General features: G+C 40.6%; 1 protein-coding gene across 1 annotated transcript; it reads left to right on the top strand.

The window, feature by feature from the left end:
• The first annotated feature begins 2,305 nt into the window (after nucleotides 1–2,305).
• Nucleotides 2,306–22,218, top strand: LOC139717162 (solute carrier family 41 member 1-like). The gene is made up of 10 exons (XM_071628663.1): nucleotides 2,306–2,408; nucleotides 6,670–7,275; nucleotides 10,414–10,521; nucleotides 13,141–13,212; nucleotides 14,849–14,993; nucleotides 15,872–16,018; nucleotides 16,911–17,058; nucleotides 17,581–17,789; nucleotides 18,310–18,458; nucleotides 21,839–22,218. Exons 2-10 carry the CDS (start codon nucleotides 6,730–6,732, stop codon nucleotides 22,022–22,024), a joined length of 1,710 nt encoding a protein of 569 aa, XP_071484764.1. The 5' UTR covers nucleotides 2,306–2,408; nucleotides 6,670–6,729; the 3' UTR covers nucleotides 22,025–22,218.
• Nucleotides 22,219–23,939: the final 1,721 nt, after the last annotated feature.

Raw genomic sequence — 23,939 nt, 5'->3', positions numbered from 1 at the left:
GTTCTATACTTCTAGCGCAACCATTCCACCTAACCTAGGTTGTTATGTTTACATATCATGTGCTGGAAAATTTGTTACCATTCTATAAAACAAATGATGAACATGTCCTTTCATGTATCAGAAGGCCTGGAATTTCATGTGTGCATGCGGTAACTTAGACATAAATATCTGTCTGTCCGCAGGAGTTTTTTTGCTCATTTTTTGACATTTTACGGCTCTCCTCCGAAGTAAGGGGATTCCGTGAAGCCAGGCGTATTCACATCGTATCCCCAACGACTAGATACAGACCAGGTATCTATTAAAAAACACTGGATTTTTTTTGGCAAAATTGGTCATCATTCTATAAAACAAATGATGCATGCAGAATCCCTACATATCCTTTCAGTTCCATGCATCATCAGAAGGAATAGTGCGCATGAGGGAACTTATGAATTTTAGCCTAAAAATCCACTCAGCTACGACTCCTGTTGACCAAAGCCAAAGGATCGGTCTGTGTCTTGTTGGGGGATGTTCCGAGCAGAGACTGCATCTGGCTTCACGGAATCCCCTTATGTCGTCAGAGGAGAGCCATAAAAGTAAAAAAAAAAAAAAAAGAAAAAAAAAATGATAAAAACTTTTTCAGCCAGACGGATTTTTCTGTCGCAAGACTCATGCAGTCAACACTTAGCAGAGCAGAGTAACTAGATCTTATTAGTAGTATTAGAGAGAAAGATCCGTCTGTCCGGAGAAGTCTTTTATCTTTTTGATGTTAACGCTCTCCTCCGTAGGAGGGGATCCATGAAGCAAGACGGAGACGCAGTCTCCGCGGCGCGGAACATATCCCCGACGACCAGATACAGACCGATCAACTACAGTATAGCATAGGATCGTGGGATACTGTAAAAGTTGATATTTTCACGCGACTAATTTTTCGCGCTAGGCCGAGAAGATTTTTGTGTGTTTTTCAGATTCCGCGGAATCAAGACATTAACCACTGCACTGGAACATATGGCATGCAAAAATATTTGCGCGCTTTATTTTCGCGCTAGTTTCTGCTTGCGCGAAATGCGCAAAAATTTCAAAACCGCAAAAATTTCCACTTTTACAGTACGCAGCCGGCAGCCCTGTCTGTCACTGTACACAAATGTTGCGCCGCTGTGCTTTGCACACGGCGTCTCAACTGCGATCAGCCCGAGCGCCCCGGGGCAGGGGTTATAGCCCGACCAGACGCCGTGCGTTTTTACATGGACAGCTCGTCAGGGCTGTGTACTGTAAACGTGGAAATTTTCGCGGTACATTAATTTTCGCGGATTTCGCGCTACGCTCGGCTAGCGCGAATTCAAAAACGCGCGAATATATCTTCACAATTTCTATGCACATTTTGAACGGGATGAATTGTGTGCGCTTCATCGATGATACTGCTACGTAGTACAATGTACAGGCATGTTTACGCTACTAGTACTGTGCGAAGAGACGATAGATTGCTGTGTAGGGTCTACTGTAGCATGCATTGTGTGCACCGCACGCACCGATGCTACAGTACCCCGTGACTACGGTACTACAGTCACAGCTGTACTACGTATTTGAGTGCTTGTACTCGCAGTCGAGCCGCTCGCTACGTCGCTTGTCGTACGATGGCATAGCAAGCTATGTAGCAGAGGCTTTGGATGAAAGCAGTGAATGTGTACTACAGTAAAGTAACCTGCTGCGGAGCGCGAATTTAAGAACCCGCGAATACGTTTTCGAGCCGCTCAGCGCGAAAAATTAATCGCGCGAAAATATTGACGTTTACAGTATATAGATCTACATGTATTACTACGTGCCGGTAGGTTATCCTCTTTATCAATATCAGAGCTGCTACTAGCTGCTGCGTACTATGAGCTCATACCCATACATATGTCTCCACTTTTAATATTCAAGAGGTCAGATCTTGTTGAAGGGGCTTTCGTCCTCCGCGATGTGTCACTTGTTTCAGTGCTTCTGGCAACATTTTCACCACCCACATGGTCACTTTGAGAAGCATCAGATGAGACGATGGGCGCCGCCATGATGAACGTACACGCTGAAGACCGTAATGGCTCAGAGAGCGCGCAGACTTGTACTCGGCATTCTGTATACCCTGCCTGGTACACACGCCATAACTCTACAGAACCTGTGGATGCGCGCGGACGGGTTGCGCGCTCCTTGATCCTCTTTCTATGAAAGAACAGCAGACACATCAAAAAGCAACAACATTACACGTCACGGAAAAGATTCTGTATGCGTATGCTGTCCATAGAAGCGCACAGTGATGCTGTCTTCGCTCTAGCTCTCCTCCATACAAATACACGACGAGATCGTCGAGGCGTGAGGTAAATTAGTCTTGCAAAATTGGTGTGAGCAATTAACCGTGGTCAAGGGCAGATTTTGTCTTCGTTACTATATAAAACGTAAGCAGAAACTCCTTTACAATCAAGGGACAAAGCAGAAAGGTTGCATTGTAGCTTATACTACTACTAACTATATTTCTAGTAACGTTAGGTGTCTAGACTGTGTAGAGTTGCAGGAGATAGAATGTCAACTTAACCTTTAACTGTTAACAGTTAAAGTTTAACGTTGGTTAGATCGTTAGAACTAAATTTAGTTTCTTCATTAAAAGATAGAAGTGTACTGTAACGTTAAATTAATGTTAGAAAGCCTGTGGCTGTAATTTATCGGGTACTCATTTGGACATTAGATAGTCTACACATTGTTTTTACTGGTAGTCATTGTGTAATTGTTCTGGCAGATCATGCAGATTAATATCCCAAATGTTAATCAAGTATTATTTGCCTATTAAATATGGTAGCCCTACTACATATCGACCACCTTCTTTTAAACCGACCGTGTATAATTCGCGCACTGAACGCTTAGTACGCACTTCTCTGCGCGCATAGCACATAAAAATGGATTGGCTTTGAATGTAGATGAGGATGGTGTGGGAAAGGACGCGATAATTCACCGTTCATTAATGGTTTTAATCAAGGACAAAATTTCGAATGAATATTTTCACCGAATCGTAATGACAGCACAATGTAATGTTTATGGAAGTTTCTAAAAGGCTTCTAAAAAGCTTCGTACAACACGGTGTTCAATACAACTCAGTTTTCGTGCATTGTCAATGCAAAAACAGCGGTCGATCCTAATAACGCGATTTACTGCGGGGAGCTGAAACGAGGCCACGCAAGTTCGTCCGCGATATTTTTGCACTGAAACTTCGAATCGAAAAGGGAACAACGGCATTTGATAGAGCTGGATTTTCTAAATCACGTAGGTCAAGTTTTTAACGTGAATTTCAGTGTTAAATATTCTTATCAAGCAAATAAACATTAGGCGGTCGATGAGTAGTAGGTCCCACCCCTACTCAGTAGGGCCTAGGTCCTACACTCCTAGATGTGTAACGTTAGATCTAACGTTAGACTCTAGAGTTCTAGACCTCGAGCGAAAGATCGGTCTGTATCTTGTCGTCGGGGATATTATATGTTCTGGACTTCTGCTGAGACTGCATCTAGAAATTTTCTTATTAATCACTGTCATAAAGACGGGTAGTAGAAGCAATATGACTTGTTAATTCTAACCGTTAGATCTTCTGTAGACTAGGCGTCTAGGTATCTATTCATTGTAAATTTGACCATTGTGCACTTTACGGCCCTATATACAGTGCAAGATTTTACCCTAATCGAGCAGTGCGTGTGAATTCGAGTACCTACATTGTATCAGGCACTGCGGGTCGACAGCGGATCTTCCGGCACTGTACTGTGTACATGTGTGTGAGATTTTGCATTGGGATGCAGTATGTGTGAATGTGTCAACGTGCATGTGCGTGATGAAAGCTCTTATGGTACGCCACATGGTTGCTCTATTTAAACACCCTTTCCTGTGCGGCGCGGCATGATCGAGCACGAGCAGACCCTAGACAAACAGGGTGCTTTACACTGGCACACAACCGAACGCAACGAGTGGTAAACTTCCGTGCTTCAATCATGATTTTAAATGAATGAATTTTGCGTTATATCTTAAGCAGGGAATCACTAATTAACCTATTGCGGAGGACATATGTCCACTCGCAGCCTTGGCGAAATTATTCTGTGAAATAATGATATAAAACCCCAAAATCTTATCCTGATTTGTCAATTTGTTCGTATTTTTTTCGTCTACACAGTAACCGTTTACGGAGACCGACCAGACGCCGTGCGAAGTGTGTATAGCTACTGATTTACGGGCAGCCAGTGCGTGGACACACACACACACACACAAGCCTTGCCCGCGTGGTTGGTTTGCGCGATTTGTGATGGGTTCGGATCGGGATGGATGAAGAGGCATGAAAATATTCACGTAATTCTTGTGGCGAGCTGGCGCAAGCTAGGATGTTCAAAAATGGAATCTATTGTATCACAGACTACTGCGAACTTTCTCACACTTTGCGCCATGATCATGGGGATTTTCTGCGATGCAACATTGTATTAAAGCTCAATAACCCTGCAGCGGAGAGCAAAGGCATGCGAAATCGCGATCGCACAGTGTCCGATGTGTCACCTAGCTCCGCAGAAGCGCAGTGAGTGAGGCGGGCTCTTAGTGACCCTATAACTTGTCAAATGGCGTTCCTTACAGCAAGAGAAGCTTGCCAGCTCCTCAGTGCGGGGTGGTTCATGGGATATCAAATCACCTTTGGCGTACGGGGAATGAGGTACCGACAATATAGGGCTGTAAAGTGCACAGTTGCCGTAAATTTATAAGTATGGTGTAGAAAAAAAACCTTGTTAAAAGTGCATATGACGTCACGCAACCCTGGCTAGAAACTGATGGGCGCCCTCCAAGTCCAACCAAGGACAAGTGTTGCTAGCGCCCCAAAGTACATATGATATGGTTGGGTGTCTAATACATCGAAACCCTAATGTTTTTCTCTCAATAGAAACTTAAAATATCTCACAATTTGCCTGAATTTTTACGGGTTTACCCACACGTAAAGAAAGTACTCTGAATTCGCAAGCACACATTAAAAATGCGATTTGAGGTACTGCATACTCTATGATAACTGCATCAAACGCGCGGCGTGTTATTTTGATGCCCACAGTTGCGCTGTCGTCTACTTTTGAAACTGACACCCCTACCCTCTATTGCCAATATGTGTGAAGTGCACATAATGCTTTTCCCACATGCATATTTATAATCTAGATCTATGTATCGTTGTCTTGCTGTTGCTATTGTTTCTTATCGTTTTTTTTTTTTCAGTGATATCTGGATACCAGTATATTTAAATCCCCTGTGAAGAATAAAAAAACCACTGCGTGTAGTCTGCGTGCATTATAATTCTTTACGCGCAGTGCTAAATAGAGGGGTTTCAATGCTCAGTGTCAATGAGTTGGACACCTACCATACACACAGGGTTGGCATTTATGTGACATCAATTTATGGTGAATTTGGTACGTGTTTACTCGACCCAGGTACGCTCGACCCAGGAAGAAAAGGTCAACTGCGTACCACCAAACATGCCTTATCATTCACACACAAATAATGGACAGAAAACACAACCCCAAACAGCTGGGATTTGTCCTCGAGATATAAGCACGTTTCAAAACAGCATTGCGTTTGTCTTGCAGAAAGGCGATCATGGTCTCAAACGCGTTCCAAGATGCCCTTTGACTGACATTTCAAATCGGCGTTTCTAAACACGTTTGGAAACATGGTTGCATTTATCTAACCCCTGAAAATGCATTAAAAGTCCAAATATAAAGATTGAGTGAAATCAGCAGTATTAGTCATACATATCAGGGAAAGTTTGAGGAAAAGTGGACAGTTGATTCAAAAGTTATGAATTTTCGGTCTAAATGCTGCCATTGCTTGATATAAGATAGACTAATACACTTCATGACATCAATTTGGACAACAATACAAAGAAAATTATGAAGAATTCCACGAAATTTCAGTTTTCATGAAAAGTTTGCTACAACACGCATTTTCCATAGACACCTGCCCGAGTACACTCGGGACTCGTCTTCAACGGGTTAATGATATCATCTCCTGCTTTCTTGAAGAGGTCAGTCAAGTGCTCTTTCTAAATGTTAAAAAAGTTTAAATATGATGATTTTTAGATATCTTATTTATATTTTTGTCCATAATGACATAATGAAGTGTAGTAGTCTCCATAGTCAGTGCTGAAGGCACTAAAAATTCATAGCTTTGTATTGATTGCTGATTTTCCTCAAACTTTAACTGATGTATTCTACTAAAATTGCTGCTTTCAGTCAATTCATATTTTCTCATTTTTCCTGGGCCAAGCATTTTTTTCCTTTGGTCGTTTTTTTTTTTTTTTTGTTTTGTTTTTTTTTGGGTGGGGGGTGAGGTACATAATGTATATGCAATCCTTGCCCTATGCTGATGATACTATTATCACTGCCAATGTGTCATTAAAAAAGAAAAAAAATGATATTTAAAGTAATGGTCATTGCTTGATTTTCAATCCTGGATTTGTGATTATTGTGTGCAGAAATAATCTGAAAGGAAAGTTTTCAAAAGCTGGAATACCATTGAGCTTAAGATATATTTCAAATTTGTATTAAGCAACTGCACAATGTTTGCTATGTACTTGTGAAATTTCTAGTAGTTTATTTGACTGAAACAGTAGTGAATAACAAATTTGTTTCATTTCATTCATTTCATCACCCATTTTAGAATTCCTGTGAACTCTGATGTGCTTAAAAAGAGAGTGGGCCATGTTCACATCTCACCCAAATGAGCACTTTACGAGACACCAAGCAGAACCCAGCAGGTGAATCCAGCACCGGTGTTAGGCTGAGGAAGGGCAAGTCAGACCACACGGGTGCCATGGTTCCTCGTATCTCTGTGGAGCCCTCCCATAGGGCGGAAGAGATGTCTTACCCCATGGATGCACCAGGCTTGGGTAGTGGTCTCAGAGAGGAGGAGGAGAAGGAGAATGGGATAGGAAGTGGCAAGGATCTGCACACCAGGTACAAACACCTGAATGGCGCTGGTGTCCCGGGCCATGACACTGGGATTAGGAGTGCAGGTCAGGGGCAGGATGATGTGGAGATAGAGACAAGCTTCACAGAACCATTGCTTGGCAGGACTGGCTCTGACGACGATTTGGAGGAGGAAATCAATGTCGATGGTGACACAGCCTCAACGAGAACTCGATCAGATGGTAGAGTAGTACCTCCAAAGGAGTCTTCTTTTATCATAGCAGCTCAGGTCTTTATACCATTCCTCATAGCTGGCTTTGGCACGGTCTTCGCAGGGCTTGTCCTAGATCATGTCCAGGTAAGTCTAGACACCGAACTGTTCATCTTGTAATGTGTTTCTAGCTTCATCTGGCCATGCCTTTCACATCAAGTGGCTGTAACATTTATATTCAGCTATACTGAAGCAAACCTTTGTAAACAAACATCAAACTAGCCCACACAAATGATGACATCTGTGATGAGATTGTTGTATTGTACAGCTGTTTCTACAGCAGGAAGCATGCCATTGGGGACGTATTTGCTTGGCTATCTTGAATCATTTTACATCGCTCAGGACTTTGCGTTACGTTCTTTCCCTACATAGTAGATCTGTGGAATACAATCTGTCTATGCAAGTGGTGATTTTTACAGCTTGATGGTAATACCAAGTCACTGAGTGATTTAGCTCATTCGTAGTTTCAAACATGATTAGGTCATTGTGCAACTTTCATTCGCATTGATAGTTAAGCATAAAAAAATGTAATCAAATATGGACCATCCAGAATGATCTTAGTTTGCTGGATAGATGGAAAAGACAGGAAATTGTGTAGAACTGTATGAAGAAGTGGGTTTGCCTACATTAAATTGTTAGGCTGTAAGATGATTGTGTGAACACATTTATTCAGCTGTTGGTGCATGACCTCATATTACTCTGGTCTTGTAAGATGTGTATGACAAAAAACCTACAGGACAGACTGGTCATTGTCAGACGTTTACCTGTGTGTGTGTGGGGGGGGGGGGGGGAGGGAAAGAAATAGAGAGTGTGTACTTGTATGTGTGTATAGCAAGTACTCGTGCAAATAGTTTGCCACATCTGTTAATAATCGATCCATGAGTGATGTATTTGAATGTAAATATTTGTCGTGAGTGTTACTAATTACAATTTCCTGACATATGTGAACTGAGGATTGGGACACGATACACTCTTTGATAGCCATTCCACCAATGTATGTTGTACTCACAGGCAAGATTTGGATCAACCTGAGCACTTGAACAATGCAACAGACATTACATGTTTGTATCCTTTTTATGCTCTATTCTCTGTATCATGTCTTTAAAGAGTGAACAAATTAAAACTTTTTTTTTCTCTCTCTCTATCTCTCTTGCCTTCTCTTGTTGATGTCTCAAGTACTTTCAGTCTATATCTAGTAAAATATTTGACTTTTGATATTTAATGTATATCAAGAGTCAAATATTTTACTATACAGACTGAAAGTACTTGAGACATCAACAAGAGAAGGCAAGAGAGAGAGAGAAAAAAAGTTTTAATTTGTTCACTCTTTAAAGATGTGATAGAGAAAATAGAGCATGAAAGGTGCATGAAGCAAGAGTAGGACTCCATTTTGGAGCATTATTCCATCACATGCAGTATTTGAGATTTCTTAAAAAATTATCTAAGTTCATGTAATTTGACAACTTAGATCAGAATATACCTATTGAACAAATGATTAAGTGGATTTTTTTTTATAGGACCACTCTAATCTAGGAAAGAAATCTGCATGGTTTAAACAACAAAATTAAGTGAGACAGTATCCTCAAACAATTTGTTACATTGGTGTACATAGCTGTCAGAACTTGCTGTGTCTAAAGTAAAAAAAAAAAAAAAGATACCAAGCCATTTAATGTCAGATAAGATGTGTGAAATGTCAAATAATTTTGGTCATTTCATAACATATAATACTTTCAAGTCACAAAGACATTAGAAAAATACTGACAAATTATTGTTAGATTATAGCTACATACAACAACAAACAAATGAACTTAATTAAACATTTTCATTTTTAATGACATAAACGTATGTCCTAGCCATGGAACTTGTAGTGAATATCAAAAGGGGAAATTGATATGTGCATGGTCTTTCAAAAAACAGATGATGAAAGCTGGTTAATAACCTTTATAATACAAGTGCTATTATAAAGTCTTTAAACTGCAGTCAAAATGCTCAATAACAACACAGGTTTACAACCAACAATGTCACAAAATTAAATATATTTTAAAATTATGCATCATGTGCTGTAAAAAGGTTGCAGAAACGATGTGATGACCTTTTGCATGTAAAGCATACTTCTCACAGCTTCAGTATTGTTGCTATATCATACGTGAGATTCTTCATTGTCTTCTTTTTCTGTTTCTTTTTTTTTTTGGCTGAAAGAACTTGAGATAACTTGGACTGATGAAGATGTGCAAAAGTTTTACTCAGAAATCAATCAAATTGCAGCTGTTTCTTTATTTTTCATGCTTACAATAAAACACAAGCAGGCAAACAAATGTGAGAAAGGATGTAAAATATATCAACTCGAAAACTTTTGCAACATGAGCTCTTTGCCTGTAACATTATCCGTTGTTATGAATGATAGATATTGAAAATCATTTACACTGGTACTTTTGATGGTATGAGACGTGTTGCATTCAATCAACAAATCAATGAACTTGTCCCAGGATTCTGCACATATGGACAATATTATACAAGCCTACATACAACAGCAAACTTCCTGGTAGCACCTTGCTTTACATTATTTAATTGTTACTCTGCATGATGCAGTATACCAATTGACTTTACATTTAACAATGTATGAATTTTGTTGCTATATATGTATTTTATATCCCTCTGTTTTTTCATAAATCAGTTGTTGCACATATTCCCTTCTTGGCACCAATAATCTGCATTATTGAGAGAGGACATTAATTGTTAAACATTGGGATCTTCAGTAGATGAAAGAACTCATGAAAATAATGATTTGAAGTGTTTATGAACAAACATTTTGTATTGGTAAGAGTATTTCTCTGTGACAATACACTGTGTGTCCTGTTTTCATGATTAGTGAAGTTAGACTAGTTTATAGCCAGACAATGATGGGGGTAACTGTTGTTTTCTGGAAGTCAAGTTAATTTTTCCTTTCTTTCTCACTTTCTATTCTTATGTTTAATGTGTTATTGTGTGGGGAGAAAACTGCATGAAACCGTATCTCATTCAGTTTATAGGATGGTAATGCAGTGGAAAAATAGACCATATTAGTCAGAGAAGCCCACACAGAACATGCCCTAAATAAAAAAGCAAACAACTAAATTTTAACAAACAACAAAACCAATAGTAGGAACTCATACGTGGTCCTGTGCTTATGGCCTAATTTTTCTGTCCTTGATTTCATCTTACACCCCACTTTTGTCTGTTTGTCAGCACTGGGCCGTATTTGTCCAGGTGACAGAGGTGTTTATATTGGTTCCTGCTCTACTTGGCTTGAAAGGAAACCTGGAAATGACCCTGGCATCAAGGTTATCAACTGCGGTAAGTCCTGCTTTAGAATGATGATTGCTCATTTCTCATATAAATTTAGCAATCTATAGCCATAATCATATGCAGGCTTTACAATCTATTGCCATCATGGTAATATATATGCAGGCTTAAACATGCAGTGTATACGTGTGTCAGTATTTTCTGCCCAGAACTGTTCTTGAAAAAGGGAGAATGATGATGTAGATAATATTAGTGAGTTTTCGTTCTTTTTACCAAATATCGAATGGCTTGCAGTTGATACAGTGTATAGCTCTGCATTTTTCAAAAATTAGTACAGGTTGGTTGTTAAGCTGCTTCTTGAACACCGTTGTAATTAGTAAGTGAAGCTATATATATTTGTCTTAGAAATGTAGGGATGGTGTTTCATATGAAGCAACAATGTGGACTTAGCTCTCTGTACTTATCACAGAGAATCAAAATTTATTTCTGAATGGTTAACCCAAGGGCATCTTAGTGAGATTAATTGATTTAAGTGTCAGTCATTTTTTACTAGTAATTACTCTCTTTGAAAGTTTTCCCTTTTGATTTGGTAACTACTGAACATATACTTTGTGAGTTGTCAAATGGCTGAAGTGGGTATGGCCTGCATTCTCAAGGTAGAGTGTCATTTTGGAAAATTTGCTTTTCTGTTTTTTCCTTCCATGGTATAAACATTTTATGCTAGTGCACCAACACAAAATTATGAAATTGCTGAAACTGGTGCTCTGTGTTCATGAATTTCTCTCAAGCAGAAAACAATGATGACTTTTTAGGTCACCTGAGCCAAAGGCTCAAGTGAGCTATTGCGATTGTTCTTCATCCAGCGTCCGGCGTGCGTCGTCCGTCGTGCGTAAACTTTTTACATTTTCATCTTCTTCTTGAAAACCCCAGGACCGATTTTCACCAAACTTGGCAGGTAGCATCCCTAGGGGGTTAGGATCTCAATTTGTTAAAATGGGTACCATGCCCCACCCAGGGGGCCCCCAGGAGAGCCCCAACCCCCCAAAATTAAGGAATCTTTAAAAATCTTCTTCTCTAGAACCAGAAGTGGTAGAGCTAAGACAATATTAGGAGTTAGTACATTGATGACTGTAGTTTCAAGTTTGTTCATGGCGGAATCAGGGGTGCCCCCTTGGGGCAGGGGGGGGGGGGGGGTGGGGAGGTCCAAATGGGGGCCTAAATTGTACATTTTCATGTTCTTCTTGAAAACCTCATGATGGATTTTCACCAAACTTGGCAGGTAGCATCCCTAGGGGGCTAGGATCTCAATTTGCTGAAATGTGCACCATGCCAAACCTGGAGACCCCCCAAGGGGCCCAGTCCTCCCAAAATTAAGGAATCTTTAAAGGACAAGTTCACCTTCATAAACATAAGGATTGAGAGAATGCAACAATATTAGTAGAACACATCAGTGAAAGTTTGAGGAAAATTGGACAATCGATGCAAAAGTTATGAATTTTTAAAGTTTTTGTGTTGGAACCGCTGGATGAGGAGACTACTACAGCTTGTGAGTCATATGCGTACAACAGTATAAAGAAAATGTAAAGAAAATTCAACATATTTTCACTTTTTTCGCATAATAAAAGAGCACTTGACTTGCCTCTTTCTAAAGGCACGGGGAATAATATTACCCATAACATATGTCGGTAACGAGTCAGGGGAATGTGTACTTTTTTCAAAAGATGAAATTTTGTGAAATTCTCTTTATATTTTCCTTATATTGTTGTACGCATGTGACATCTAAGTTATTCATGCACTGCAGTAGTCTTCTCATCCAGCGGTTACTGCACAAAAACTTCAAAAATTCATAACTTTTGAACGGATTGTCCGATTTTCCTTAAACTTTCAATGATGTGTTCTTCTGATATTGCTACATTCTCTCAATCCTTATGTTTATGAAGGTGAACTTGTCCTTTAAAAATATAGAATCAGAAGTGATAGAGCTGAAAGTTAATACTATGAGTTAGTACATTAATGACTGTAGTTTCAAGTTTGCTCATAGCAGATCCAGGGATGCCCCCTTGGGGGCAGGGGGAGGGGTGGGGAGGTCCAAATTGGGGCCTAAATTGTACATTTTCATCTTGTTCTTCAAAACCTCATTATGGATTTTCACCATACTTGGCAGGTAGCATCCCTAGGGGGTTAGGATCTCAGTTTGTTATAATGGGCATCATGCCCCACCCAGGGGGGCCCCCAACCCCCCCCCCCCCCCCAATTAAGGAATCTTCAAAAATCTTCTTCTCTAGAACCAGAAGTGATAGAGCTAAAATTGATACTATGAGTGTTGGGGGGGGGGGGGGTCCAAATTTGGGCCCTAATTGTACATTTCATCTTCTACTTGAGAATGCCTGGTCAAATTTTAGTAGAGCTGGTGTAATTTAGATTAGTAAGTGTGTGAAAGGTGAACTTGCGATACTCAGTTGAGTGCGAGACCCCAGGGTCTCTTGTCTGGTGATAAAAGAAGAGTCAGGTGCTGATGGTTTTATGTTAGTTAGAGTTTATAAACTAATTAGTCAAACCTGTGGTTGACAATGATTTTAGGGCTATGGATTTGTTTCCAGGGAACTATTTCTCCATTATTTTCAAATGCAAAAATGGAGCAGATGTACTTGATTTACCTATTTACTCCAGGCAAACCTTGGAATCATGGACAACAGAAAGAAGCTACAGGAAATGATTATAGGAAACATGGCGCTTACACAGGTAAGTGGGGAACAGCCTCATGAGAAAGAAGCGTTCATACTTCCCTCTGTTTTCCTCTTTTGAGATGATTTAACCTCATTGAAATGGGATGAAATCCATATGCCTCTATCTGTCAGGAATGCACCACATGTCACATGAATGAATTAAGTTGCCTTCCCAGTGGTCATTATTCTAATCAAGGACACAGAAAATCACTGTAAACCCATAAGACCCCAACCTGCCCCAGTTGCAGGCAGTTTAATGTGACAACTCTCCTGCTCAGCTGCATCTAGATGCACTACACGAAGGTGCAAGGTGTTGTACTAGCATAGAAAATGGGGTGAATACATATCATCTTACTTTAACATAAGATTGACTGGTACTTTAGCTTGTGAGAGTATCACATATTCTGTTCATCAAACAGCCTTTTAGCTCTTTACCAAGGACCAAATGATGATGTGTGTAATATGAATATAATAAAGTTTTTATGCTTCTGCCAGGCAGTGTCACTGGAGGAAGTGTTTTCTGGTTGTCTGTCTGTCCATCCTTCCGTCCATAATTGATTTTGTGGACAGCATAACTGAAGAACTGTTTGACTACATACAAATGGAACTTGGCATATGTACATGTACGTATGAGTGGACAAAGCTGCCCTATCAACTTGTGGGGGCATACGCTCAAGGTCAAAGGTCAAATTCTTAAATTTCACTATTTTCCCAGCATCTCTGCAATGCCTGCAGGTATTTTCATAAAACTTAATGAATACATGTGTTACCAGATGGCCATTCTCTAGGGAGAGTTAGATCTAAGGTCTGTAGGTCCAGGTCAGCAGTTATGTGAAACCGCTATTTTAAGTTTCTTCATGAAACTTTTGTACACATGCATGCATTGCCTGACAGTGATTCTCATGGGAAGTTTTGGTACATGGGGTCAAAGGTCAGGATAAAGTGCTAAAATTAAACTATTTACTGCTGAAATTAAACTTTCTACATACTTTCTCCATACCTTGGGAGTTACTCACTTCATACACTTCAGTCGCCTTTTGCCAAGGCCCTCTCGCTGTATGGTGGTGAGCAAATGGGGGCAAATGAAGTGAGCTTTGCTAAGTGCGACAGTGCGAGGGCCTTTTGAGATCTGATTCACATCGTTATCTTAGCCCTTTGAGTTACTGATTTTTGCTCCGTGAATTCGGGAGCAAAAATCAACCAATCTGTGTGTCTGTCTGCCAAAGCCCCATTCTCATTTGCATACAGCGAATGCATGCCACAGACCTCCACTGGTGGTTAGTGATACATGTGAACAGGCCTGACAACGCCAAGACTGGGGATGTGGGGGGCACGCCATTTCATTGGTCGATTGGAACTTGTGAATATGATTATTCAGTAGGGTACATGTGTCATGAAACTTGATATTATATGTATGCATCACTGTGCAATGATTCTATAGGAAAAGATTTGGTCTGAGGGGTCAAAGGTCAAGGGTAAAAGGTCTGTCATGTAAAACTGTCATGTAAAACTGTAATCAAATATTTTGAGGATTTACTGTAGACTTATTAGGAGAATGCAATATAGTGAAGGCATACCAGTTGCCATGGCAACATTTCTGTTCTTCCTTTAATAATATAAATATATTATCACTGTTGCTCTAATTCATATAGTGCCAGGCTCTGGTGGTTGGTTTCCTGGCCTCGGTGGCGGCTGTCCTATTTGGCTGGATCCCAGACGGGGAGTTCAACATTCACCACACCCTGCTGCTCTGTGCTAGCAGCATGGTGACCGCCTCTCTAGCCAGTGCCATATTGGGTGAGTGTCCCTAGACGGGTCTAGGGCAGTTACCCCCTGGGCAATTACCCCAGACCCTTCCCCTGTCCCTAACCATGTCTCTAGAACTATGGCAGGAAAAGGGAGGGGGTGGGGGGTGGGAGGGGGAGGTGATGCGAGTTAGGAAGTTGACCTTAGTTATGACCACATCCTAGCAAGGCAACAAAGAATCTGAAAGGAACAAAGGTTGTCTTGATTATAATCAAATTATAAACATATCCCTTAACTCAGAGGTCACATAGAGGTCAAATAGAAGTCCTTGCAAATAAACATCCTTACTGCAGGTCTATGAACTGAGGAAAGTTAGAAATTAAATGCATACCTATTGTGTAAAGGGTTATGATGCTAGCTGCTTGGCTCTATTTCAAACAAGTTCCCTTTGACCTATCAAAAAAGGGCTGTATCATATGGAAGAAGATCCAATTGTATGTAAACCATAGTTGTGCAGGCATTACAGATTTAATTTATTGTTCTTTACATGATAGGGACAGAAAATCCTCTCTGGTTAGATTGTCAAGTAGGTACTCTTTGTGTGGACGAGAACTGTGATGTCAGTCCCCTGACTTTGAGCATGAGAGGGAGACATTTATTTTGTCTCTCATGTGTGACAGATGGATGACCATTACTGCACTTCATACAGTTGTCAAATGATGTGCAATGCCCAAAGTTTTGTCATGTAAGGCTTTCTGCATGTAATTTTGACCATCCCTTGGCTATGTTTTGATAACATTTCTGCCATATGATTCTAAGAAAGCTTTCAATTATGTGACTTCTAAATATATGTCATTTTGTCCCCCCCCCCCCCCCCCCCAACTTGCCTGCATGTGAATATCTGTCTTTATTTCCTGGCCTACTTTAAGGGGGTATTATGGTGGGTGTCATCCTGTTATCAAGAAAGTGCAAAATCAACCCGGACAATGTGGCCACACCTATAGCAGCCAGCCTAGGGGACCTCATAACGCTGTCACTCTTAGCCTGGATCAGCAATGTCTTATTCAAAGCTATAGGTAAGTGTGAAATGGTTCTGATTGAGGGAAAGGATACCAAAGTAAGGCTTGCCCAACCTGTGACCATCTGCTCTCTCATGGGTATTGGCGTCAGTTGGAGTTGGCACTGTGACACGGTTGATAGGGCAGTCATTATTTGTTTTATACGCCGAACAATGGAAAATCCTAGTCTTTTATTGTCAAAAATGCTAAATATTTGAAAGGGTTTACAGCTGCACTGATTTTAGATTATTAGCATTTGCATCAATGTGTTTCCATGCAAATATATCATCTACTTGTGGAGCTGGATTGCACTGTATTAAAACTACACTGTTGCTTTAATGTGACTGATTAATGTCACAGAAGTGCATTATTTACCAACCAGAGGCATTCACTGTAAAAATGACAAATATGATTGTAGCCTGAAAATGTTCTGCAAACATGTAGAAACGAATGCTCTCGCTCTAGCATTGTCATGAGCATTATATTCAAGATCATGTTGCCATAGCAAACAAATCACCTCTGGCTGTCTTACAAGTATGTTATGAAAAAGAAAAGGAGGGGTCCCACACCACCACTCACCACAAAAAAAAGATGATTAGGATAATAAATAATAATAGTGGCCTCTTATAAAGTGCTGAAGTCCATTAAAAATGATGCTCATGGCGCTTTTTGAAAGATAACTTTCTCTTGATAAAAAACTCGTGTCAGATCTCAATAAAGTGGAAAAGGCTCCATCCAACCGAGAATGAGGAGCCCGATGTGGAGCTGCCAGGTAGTAGCGCCTCACACTGCATACATTCACACTAAAGACAAGATAAACAAACACAAACATAAAGGCAGCAAAATACAACAAAACATTTCCAGCAGGCTATTTGTCATTTTAATGTTGTTTGAACACTCACTCCTGCAGGCAAACAGCACTGGCTGGCACCCACAATCATTGTGAGTCTGTTCCTACTGGTACCAATCTGGGCCTTCTTAGCGAGACGAAATGACTACACCAGGGAAGTCCTCCACAATGGATGGTCGCCTGTCATTGCTGCCATGATGATTAGCAGGTTAGCTGGGAAAGAATGCAACTCGTTCTTTATGAGAGCTGTGATCACAATGATCCAGCCCTTAGCAGGCTTTAGGAATTAATGGGTTTAAATATCGTGATTAGGGTCCACCATATTCCGTAAGTGGTAGAAGAATATTTTTTGAATTCTAGGTAATTAAATTCAGTGCAGAACAATAGTATACATGTAAGCTACTTTATTGTCATGTTTTTATTAATTATGTTGATGTTGAAGGTAACATTACAGTGGCAGCAAACATCTCAGCTTGAAAAGAGTGTCATGTGCACTGAATAGATAAGTTGTGAAAGATGTTAGAATATATCTGAGGAGAATACCTAATGCAGTGAAAGTTATTTCATAAGGCGGGAAAAGACTAAAAGTAGAACATACAAAGTACTGCCCCCGTGTTAAGATATTTCATGTTGCATTGTGGTTTTATTTGCAGTTGAAATTTCTTTTTTGATATGATACTTGTAGTTCTGGTAAGACTTTTATTCTTCTTTCCATTGCATCTGCCATCAGTGTTGGTGGCCTGGTGCTGGATATCGCCATACGAAGCAACGAGGGTGTGGCAGTGTTCAGTCCTGTCATCAACGGGGTCGGGGGCAACCTTGTGGCTGTGCAGGCCAGCAGGATCTCCACCCACCTCCATGCCATTGGTGCCCCAGGTACCCAGGATCCAGAACGCATCAAGAAATGCAACTCACCCTTCACCGTCTTCTTCGGCAAAGGTAAGAAGGTCTACTCTTAGATGTCACAGCACTTATTTAATTTTTTTTTTTTTTGACAGCACCTAAATAACTAGTTGACTGTGCAACTGCAGTAGGTATTCTGTGATTTTATGTGCTTTTAAGATGGGCTCTGTAAAGAACTGTGTTATTTAAACATGGAGGCTCAAGCACTTAAAGAGGAAGGAAAGGCTGATATTACCTCGCATTTAATAGTGTACTTCACTTCCTATCCGATGTAGAGTAATGCACCTACTATCTTATGAAATCTTACTTAATGCTGTAAAAGCAAAAAACTGTTGAATTTAGAATGTTTTTGGTGTACATCTGTCGACTTGAAAAGCATTGAAATGAAGTAATTATTTCATCTGCTAAAATTTGCCTTGGTTCTGTGTAGAGCAAGGTTTGGGTATAATCTCAGTGTAATTTCAGTAAAATCTTTGTATTTCTGACTATTCATATTCCTTGCAACATTTTGTCAATGTTTCAAACTTAGAACCATTTGTATCCCTTTTGTCACCAGATATGCACTCAAGGTCAGCCCGTGTGTTGATACTGATGGTCATACCTGGTCAGCTGATCTTCCTGTACTTCATTTCCTTTGTCAATGCCGGTCACTCTTCCATCACACTGAGAGTGACCATCATGTACATCTCCATCGCTCTTATTCAGGTAAGTGTGGAGTTTTTATGCCTCCGCCACGAAGTGTCGCCAGAGGCATTATTTTGTCCTTGGTTCATCTCACCCTTTCATGTCCTTGTAATATCCATAGCAGTGGGTCCATTCATTCACTGCTAGTGAAAAAAAACTGTGACCTTAAAACAATCTCCTGGAAAGTTGCTTTGTAAAAACTGGGCTAGGTACCCACCCTCAGACATTACCAGAAACATCACACTCTGGTACGTCACTTGTTATTGTCGTGTGGAGTTTCTTGTGAAGATTTGCATTAACGACCTCACTTGAGAACAATTTTTATTTGTTATATGACTCACTCAATCTTTGGCTTTGTACTCATGGCCAAACGTAAAACATATGTGACCCACCACAACAAAAGGATCTTAAAGTCGCTGATGGCTGAGCTGAGAAAACCAAGTTTGAAGTCAGATCATCAAATTCGGTCAAAACGATTGGATTTCTGTTTTTGGCATAATTTTGTAGTCTGATGTATCGGCTATCATCTGTTCAAATTTCAAAGTTAAATGATCAAAGGAAAGGCAAGAAATTAGCGTTTTTCTGGACCATGATTTCTCGACTTTCAATGGAACAGAAACGTGTCCGAAGATTTGGATTTAGCGCTGCAGCTAGACTCCGCCCCTAGCAACAAAGGAGTGATCTTATTGGTCAGTACATGGCATCCTGGTTACTGATTGGTCGTGCGTAGACCACTGGCACTAAGCTTGACTGAACATTGCGGAGGTTGCTAGGAGCGTACCATCTATTGTCAGGAAGTGGAAACTGTCTTGCCTCCCCTTGCTCATGATAATGTCGGAAAGAAAACTTTGAAGGCGGTTTTCTCGAAACACTGATTTCCTAAACCACTCGACATGCACTAATAAAATCATTGATATCTCCACAACCGAGTACTTATAAGTCATATTATATATGAAAATGCGAATAATGCCGTGTTATTTTCAGAAAATTGTCCTCCCCCGACTTTCGGATCCTTTTGTTGTAGTGGGTCACATATTGAAAAACCCAGCTTTTGAGGCTACTGTTACATTAGAGCTATAAATGTTTGCGACAGACTGCGCGTGCACATTCTGATGGTATAAAACACAGGACTTTTTTAAATTATTGCAGTTTGAATGGAAAGCTCAAACATGGTGATTTTTTTTAATGTCATATTTCCTTAATAGCTGGTGTCACACTGGCAAAACTTTGCACAGTCTAAAAGTTCTCAAAGTTTTACCAGTGTGACTGCAAACTTCACGAAAACTTCTCACGAAAAGTTTGTCACATGACCAGTACCATGTGATGACCAGAAATTGTATGCTGTGGTATATCTACCCACGGAGTCACTGCTACACACACCTAGTTTGTCTGAGCTGAAAGTTTTGCATATCTTTACTGGTGAAAGCTACACCTTATGAATGCATGGCAGAGAATCAGGCAGAGCTATGTAGCTAGAGATTCTATGATGGATGTCTTAAATGAGATGCTGTAAAATTGGAAATGTTAGCAGCATGGAAATTTGTAGGCATTTCATGCAATATAAAACTACTGGAAACATAAAAGCTCACAAATTTATTGCCAGTAATATATAATATAATTCAGATTTTTTGATCTCATGGTAAGTACAGCTGTATATTGAAGGGGCATAACTGTTATGTTATTTGTAGTTTTCTGCTCATTCACTAGTCCTGTAGCGTAGCTGAATTTGCTTTTGTAACATGGACCAGTTACTTTTTACCATACTATGTGCTGCCAAAGCCTTTAACTACTGTGGCAGCAGTGATCTGTTTGAAGTACGCTGGTACTTGCTCAGTTGTCATGACCATCCATTAAAATGAAAAATACACAAAATTCATCTTACCTTCCTGAGCATGAAAACTTACTCCCACAAAAATGTTCACCTTTACAGTGCACCCTTTCCATTTTTAGCTCACCTGAGCCAAAGGCTCAAGTGAGCTATTGCGATCGCCCTTCGTCCGGCGTCCGTCGTGCGTCGTGCGTCGTGCGTCGTGCGTCGTGCGTCGTCCGTCGTCCGTCGTGCGTCGTCCGTCGTCCGTCGTGCGTCGTGCGTAAACTTTTTACATTTTCATCTTCTTCTTGAAAACCCCAAGACCGATTTTCATCAAACTTGGCAGGTAGCATCCCTAGGGGGTTAGGAACTCAATTTGTTAAAATGGGCACCATGCCCCGCCCAGGGGGCCCCCAGGGGGGCCCAAACCCCCCAAAATTAAGGAATCTGTAAAAATCTTCTTCTCTAGAACCAGAAGTGATAGAGCTAAGTTAATACTATGAGTTAGTACATTGATGACTGTAGTTTCAAGTTTGTTCATGGCAGAATCAGGGGTGCCCCCCTTGGGACCCAGGGGAGGGGGGTGGGGAAGGGTTCTAATGGGGCCTAAATTGTACATTTTCATCTTCTTCTTGAGAACCCCATGACCCATTTTCACCAAACTTGGCAGGTAGCATCCCTAGGGGGTTAGGAACTCAATTTGTTAAAATGGGCACCATGCCCCACCCAGGGGGCCCTCAGGGGGCCCAAGCCCCCCAAAATTAAGGATTCTGCAAAAATCTTCTTCTCTAGAACCAGAAGTGATAGTGCTTAGTTAATACTATGAGTTAGTACATTGATGACTGTAGTTTCAAGTTTGTTCATGGCAGAATCAGGGGTGCCCCCCTTGGGACCCAGGGGAGGGGGTGAGGAGGGGTCCTAATGGGGCCTAAATTGTACATTTTTATCGTCGTCTTGAGAACCCCATGACCCATTTTCACCAAACTTGGCAGGTAGCATCCCTAGGGGGTTAGGATCTCAATTTGTTAAAATGGGCACCATGCCCCACCCAGGGGGCCCCCAGGGGTCCCAAACCCCCCAAATGAAGGAATCTTTATAAATCTTCTCTAGAATCAGAAGTTATAGAGCTGAGATAATACTATGAGTGAGTACATTAATGACTGTAGTTTCAAGTTTGTTCATAGGAGATCCAGGGGTGCCCCTCTTGGGTGGGGGGGGGGGGGGTGGTTGGAAGGGTCCAAATGGGGGCCTGAATTGTACATTTTCATCTTCTTCCTGAAAACCTCATGATGGATTTTTGTCAAACTTGGCACGTAGCATCCCTAGGGGGTCAGGATCTCAATTTATCAAAATGGGCACCATGCCCCACCCAGAGGGCCCCAGGGGGCCCCAATCCCCCCAAATTAAGGAATCTTAAAAAAATTGGGCCTTTATTGTACATTTTCATCTTCTACTTGAGAATGCCTGGTCAAATTTTGGTGGAGCTGTAAATAATTTAGATTAGTGACTGCGTGAAAGGTGAACTTGCGATACTCAGGTGAGCGCTAGACCCGCGGGTCTCTTGTCTTGTTTCATCCTCTATATGTGTCAGGTGATCCTGCTGCTGCAGATCGCTGACTGGCTGGTATACTACCTGTGGAGGAGGAAGCTGGACCCGGACAACTTCTCAATCCCATACCTGACGGCTCTGGGGGACCTCCTTGGCACCGCTCTACTGGCCCTGGGTTTCTACATTGTCTGGTTGCTAGGCGACAGGGATGTCGACATTGGAGACTAAAATCCCAAACCTCCATGTGCGGTATGTTCGTTTGCAGACTTTCCAGCCGTGTCTCTGGTGTTTTTCTCCCATGGAGTTGATGAGATTTGGAAGACATGAAATGGACTATCATTGTCCCTGCTAGCATACTCTCTAAACTTCTTGCATAACAACTCTTTAGCTCAAGGAACCTTGCATCAGGATGTATGAAAAACAAAAAAACAAAGGAGATACATGCATGCTTTACAATGAATATTGCTTGCCTCTTGGCCAAAACAATGGCCCCACACAAAGACAGGTTGCGCTGGAATTAGTTTCAATCATGTTGCCTTACTTCGTATGAGGAGTTTGGAGAATGACGGGGATATAAGTATGTGGCGGACCGGTAGTGATGGAGACCAGTAGTGATGCAGACTGGTGGTGATGCAGACTAGTGGTGATGATGGTTGCTACACTGATTCTAGAGAAGGATTGTGTGCTTCATTAATGTAGCCATCATGCATTATCTCTAAATGCTTGTCAGGATGTGTGTTTTACTTTTGTGGCTATTTGGGCCACAAAAAAAAAAATCTATTCAACATAAAGCAAGAAGTTTTGACTTACAAAAAAAAAATGTTTATGAGTGAATTAAAGGACATTGTATGTTTCATGGAGTTTGAGACATATGGTATGATGTCACACATAATTCAAAAAGTTTTATTATGATATGTGTTTCTTGCCTGATAGTAGTGATAAAAAGACACACACACAAAAAAGAAAAATAGGAAGATAGACAGAACGTGTTTACCTGCGAAGCATTCAGAACAAAATGAATATTAGCCAAGATGATGTACTGTTGAGTAATATTATTTGCTTTTATCATGAAATGTTATACTGCATGCAGTCCTGCATGTGCGAGTAGATTGTGCGGCAGTGAGATGCATTCTGCAGCGTAAAATGTGGCGTTAGAAAAGTAGAGTTCTCTCTGGTAAATTTGAGAAACTGCTTTCAGTAAATAACTTGTGATACTCTTCTAAGCATGATATACCTCCAGTGGCCTGCCATACTTCCACTTACAGGACATTTTCATATATTTCTTTAAGGTCACATACATGTAGGGAAAATTTGTTTTTAAAATCTTATGAGCATGGTGTCAATTCTGTGAATACCTTAGAGCTCAAAACCTACTTGAACGTACTATACTTGTAGAGTCTGTAGGCAGTCCTGTGGTTTAGAGAAAATTCTTTTTGTCATTTTAGACGACCTTTCCGTTTTCTTCCTTTTTTTTTTTTGTTTCTTCTGAAACATCGACCATGTTCTAGGCACAATTATTTCTGTTATGTGTTGCAAAAATAACAATAATTGATACTTAAATTGTGCCTTTTCCACCAGGTATTCATTGCTGTAAGATATTATTCCGTGGTCATTATTGGAGTTTGATTTTGTACACCCTACCAAGACTGCAACAGTGCAAGTCCAATGAAGTCCAATGAGTGCAAGGGGTTTCGTTATATATTTTGGAACTGTGTTTGAATTATTTGATTGTTGGAGAAGAATTCATGAAGATGAAGAGGAAGCTTGTTCCATAGTTTTGGATCAGTTGAGGAGAAAGCTGTATTGTCATCTGCATTTATCTGCATCTCCGTTTATTGTTCAATTTTTCACAAAAGTCACTTAAGTTTATAGTCAAGTGCACCTTGAATGTAACAACCACACACCCTATATTGATACATCAAGCAGTCAAATGTAAAGGTTTTTTTTTTTTCTTTGAAGTTTCATTTTCTTGTGATATATCTTTCCTCAGCTGATGAAAGTATTCTGTATTATTTGTGAAGGATATGGCCAATAAAGGCCTTTATTTAACCAGGAAACAGTCCGTGCTTATTACATGTATGTGCCAATCACCGTAACCATCTTTGGTATACTTGTACACTGTTGCCTCAATTTGGACCTTACA

This window comes from Diadema antillarum, unplaced genomic scaffold (genome assembly GCF_040938485.1).
Source record: "Diadema antillarum isolate AM-2024a unplaced genomic scaffold, OU_Dant_1.0 scf00000072, whole genome shotgun sequence".
Lineage (NCBI taxonomy): Eukaryota > Metazoa > Echinodermata > Echinoidea > Diadematoida > Diadematidae > Diadema > Diadema antillarum.
This window is presented reverse-complemented; position numbering and strand designations above follow the sequence as displayed.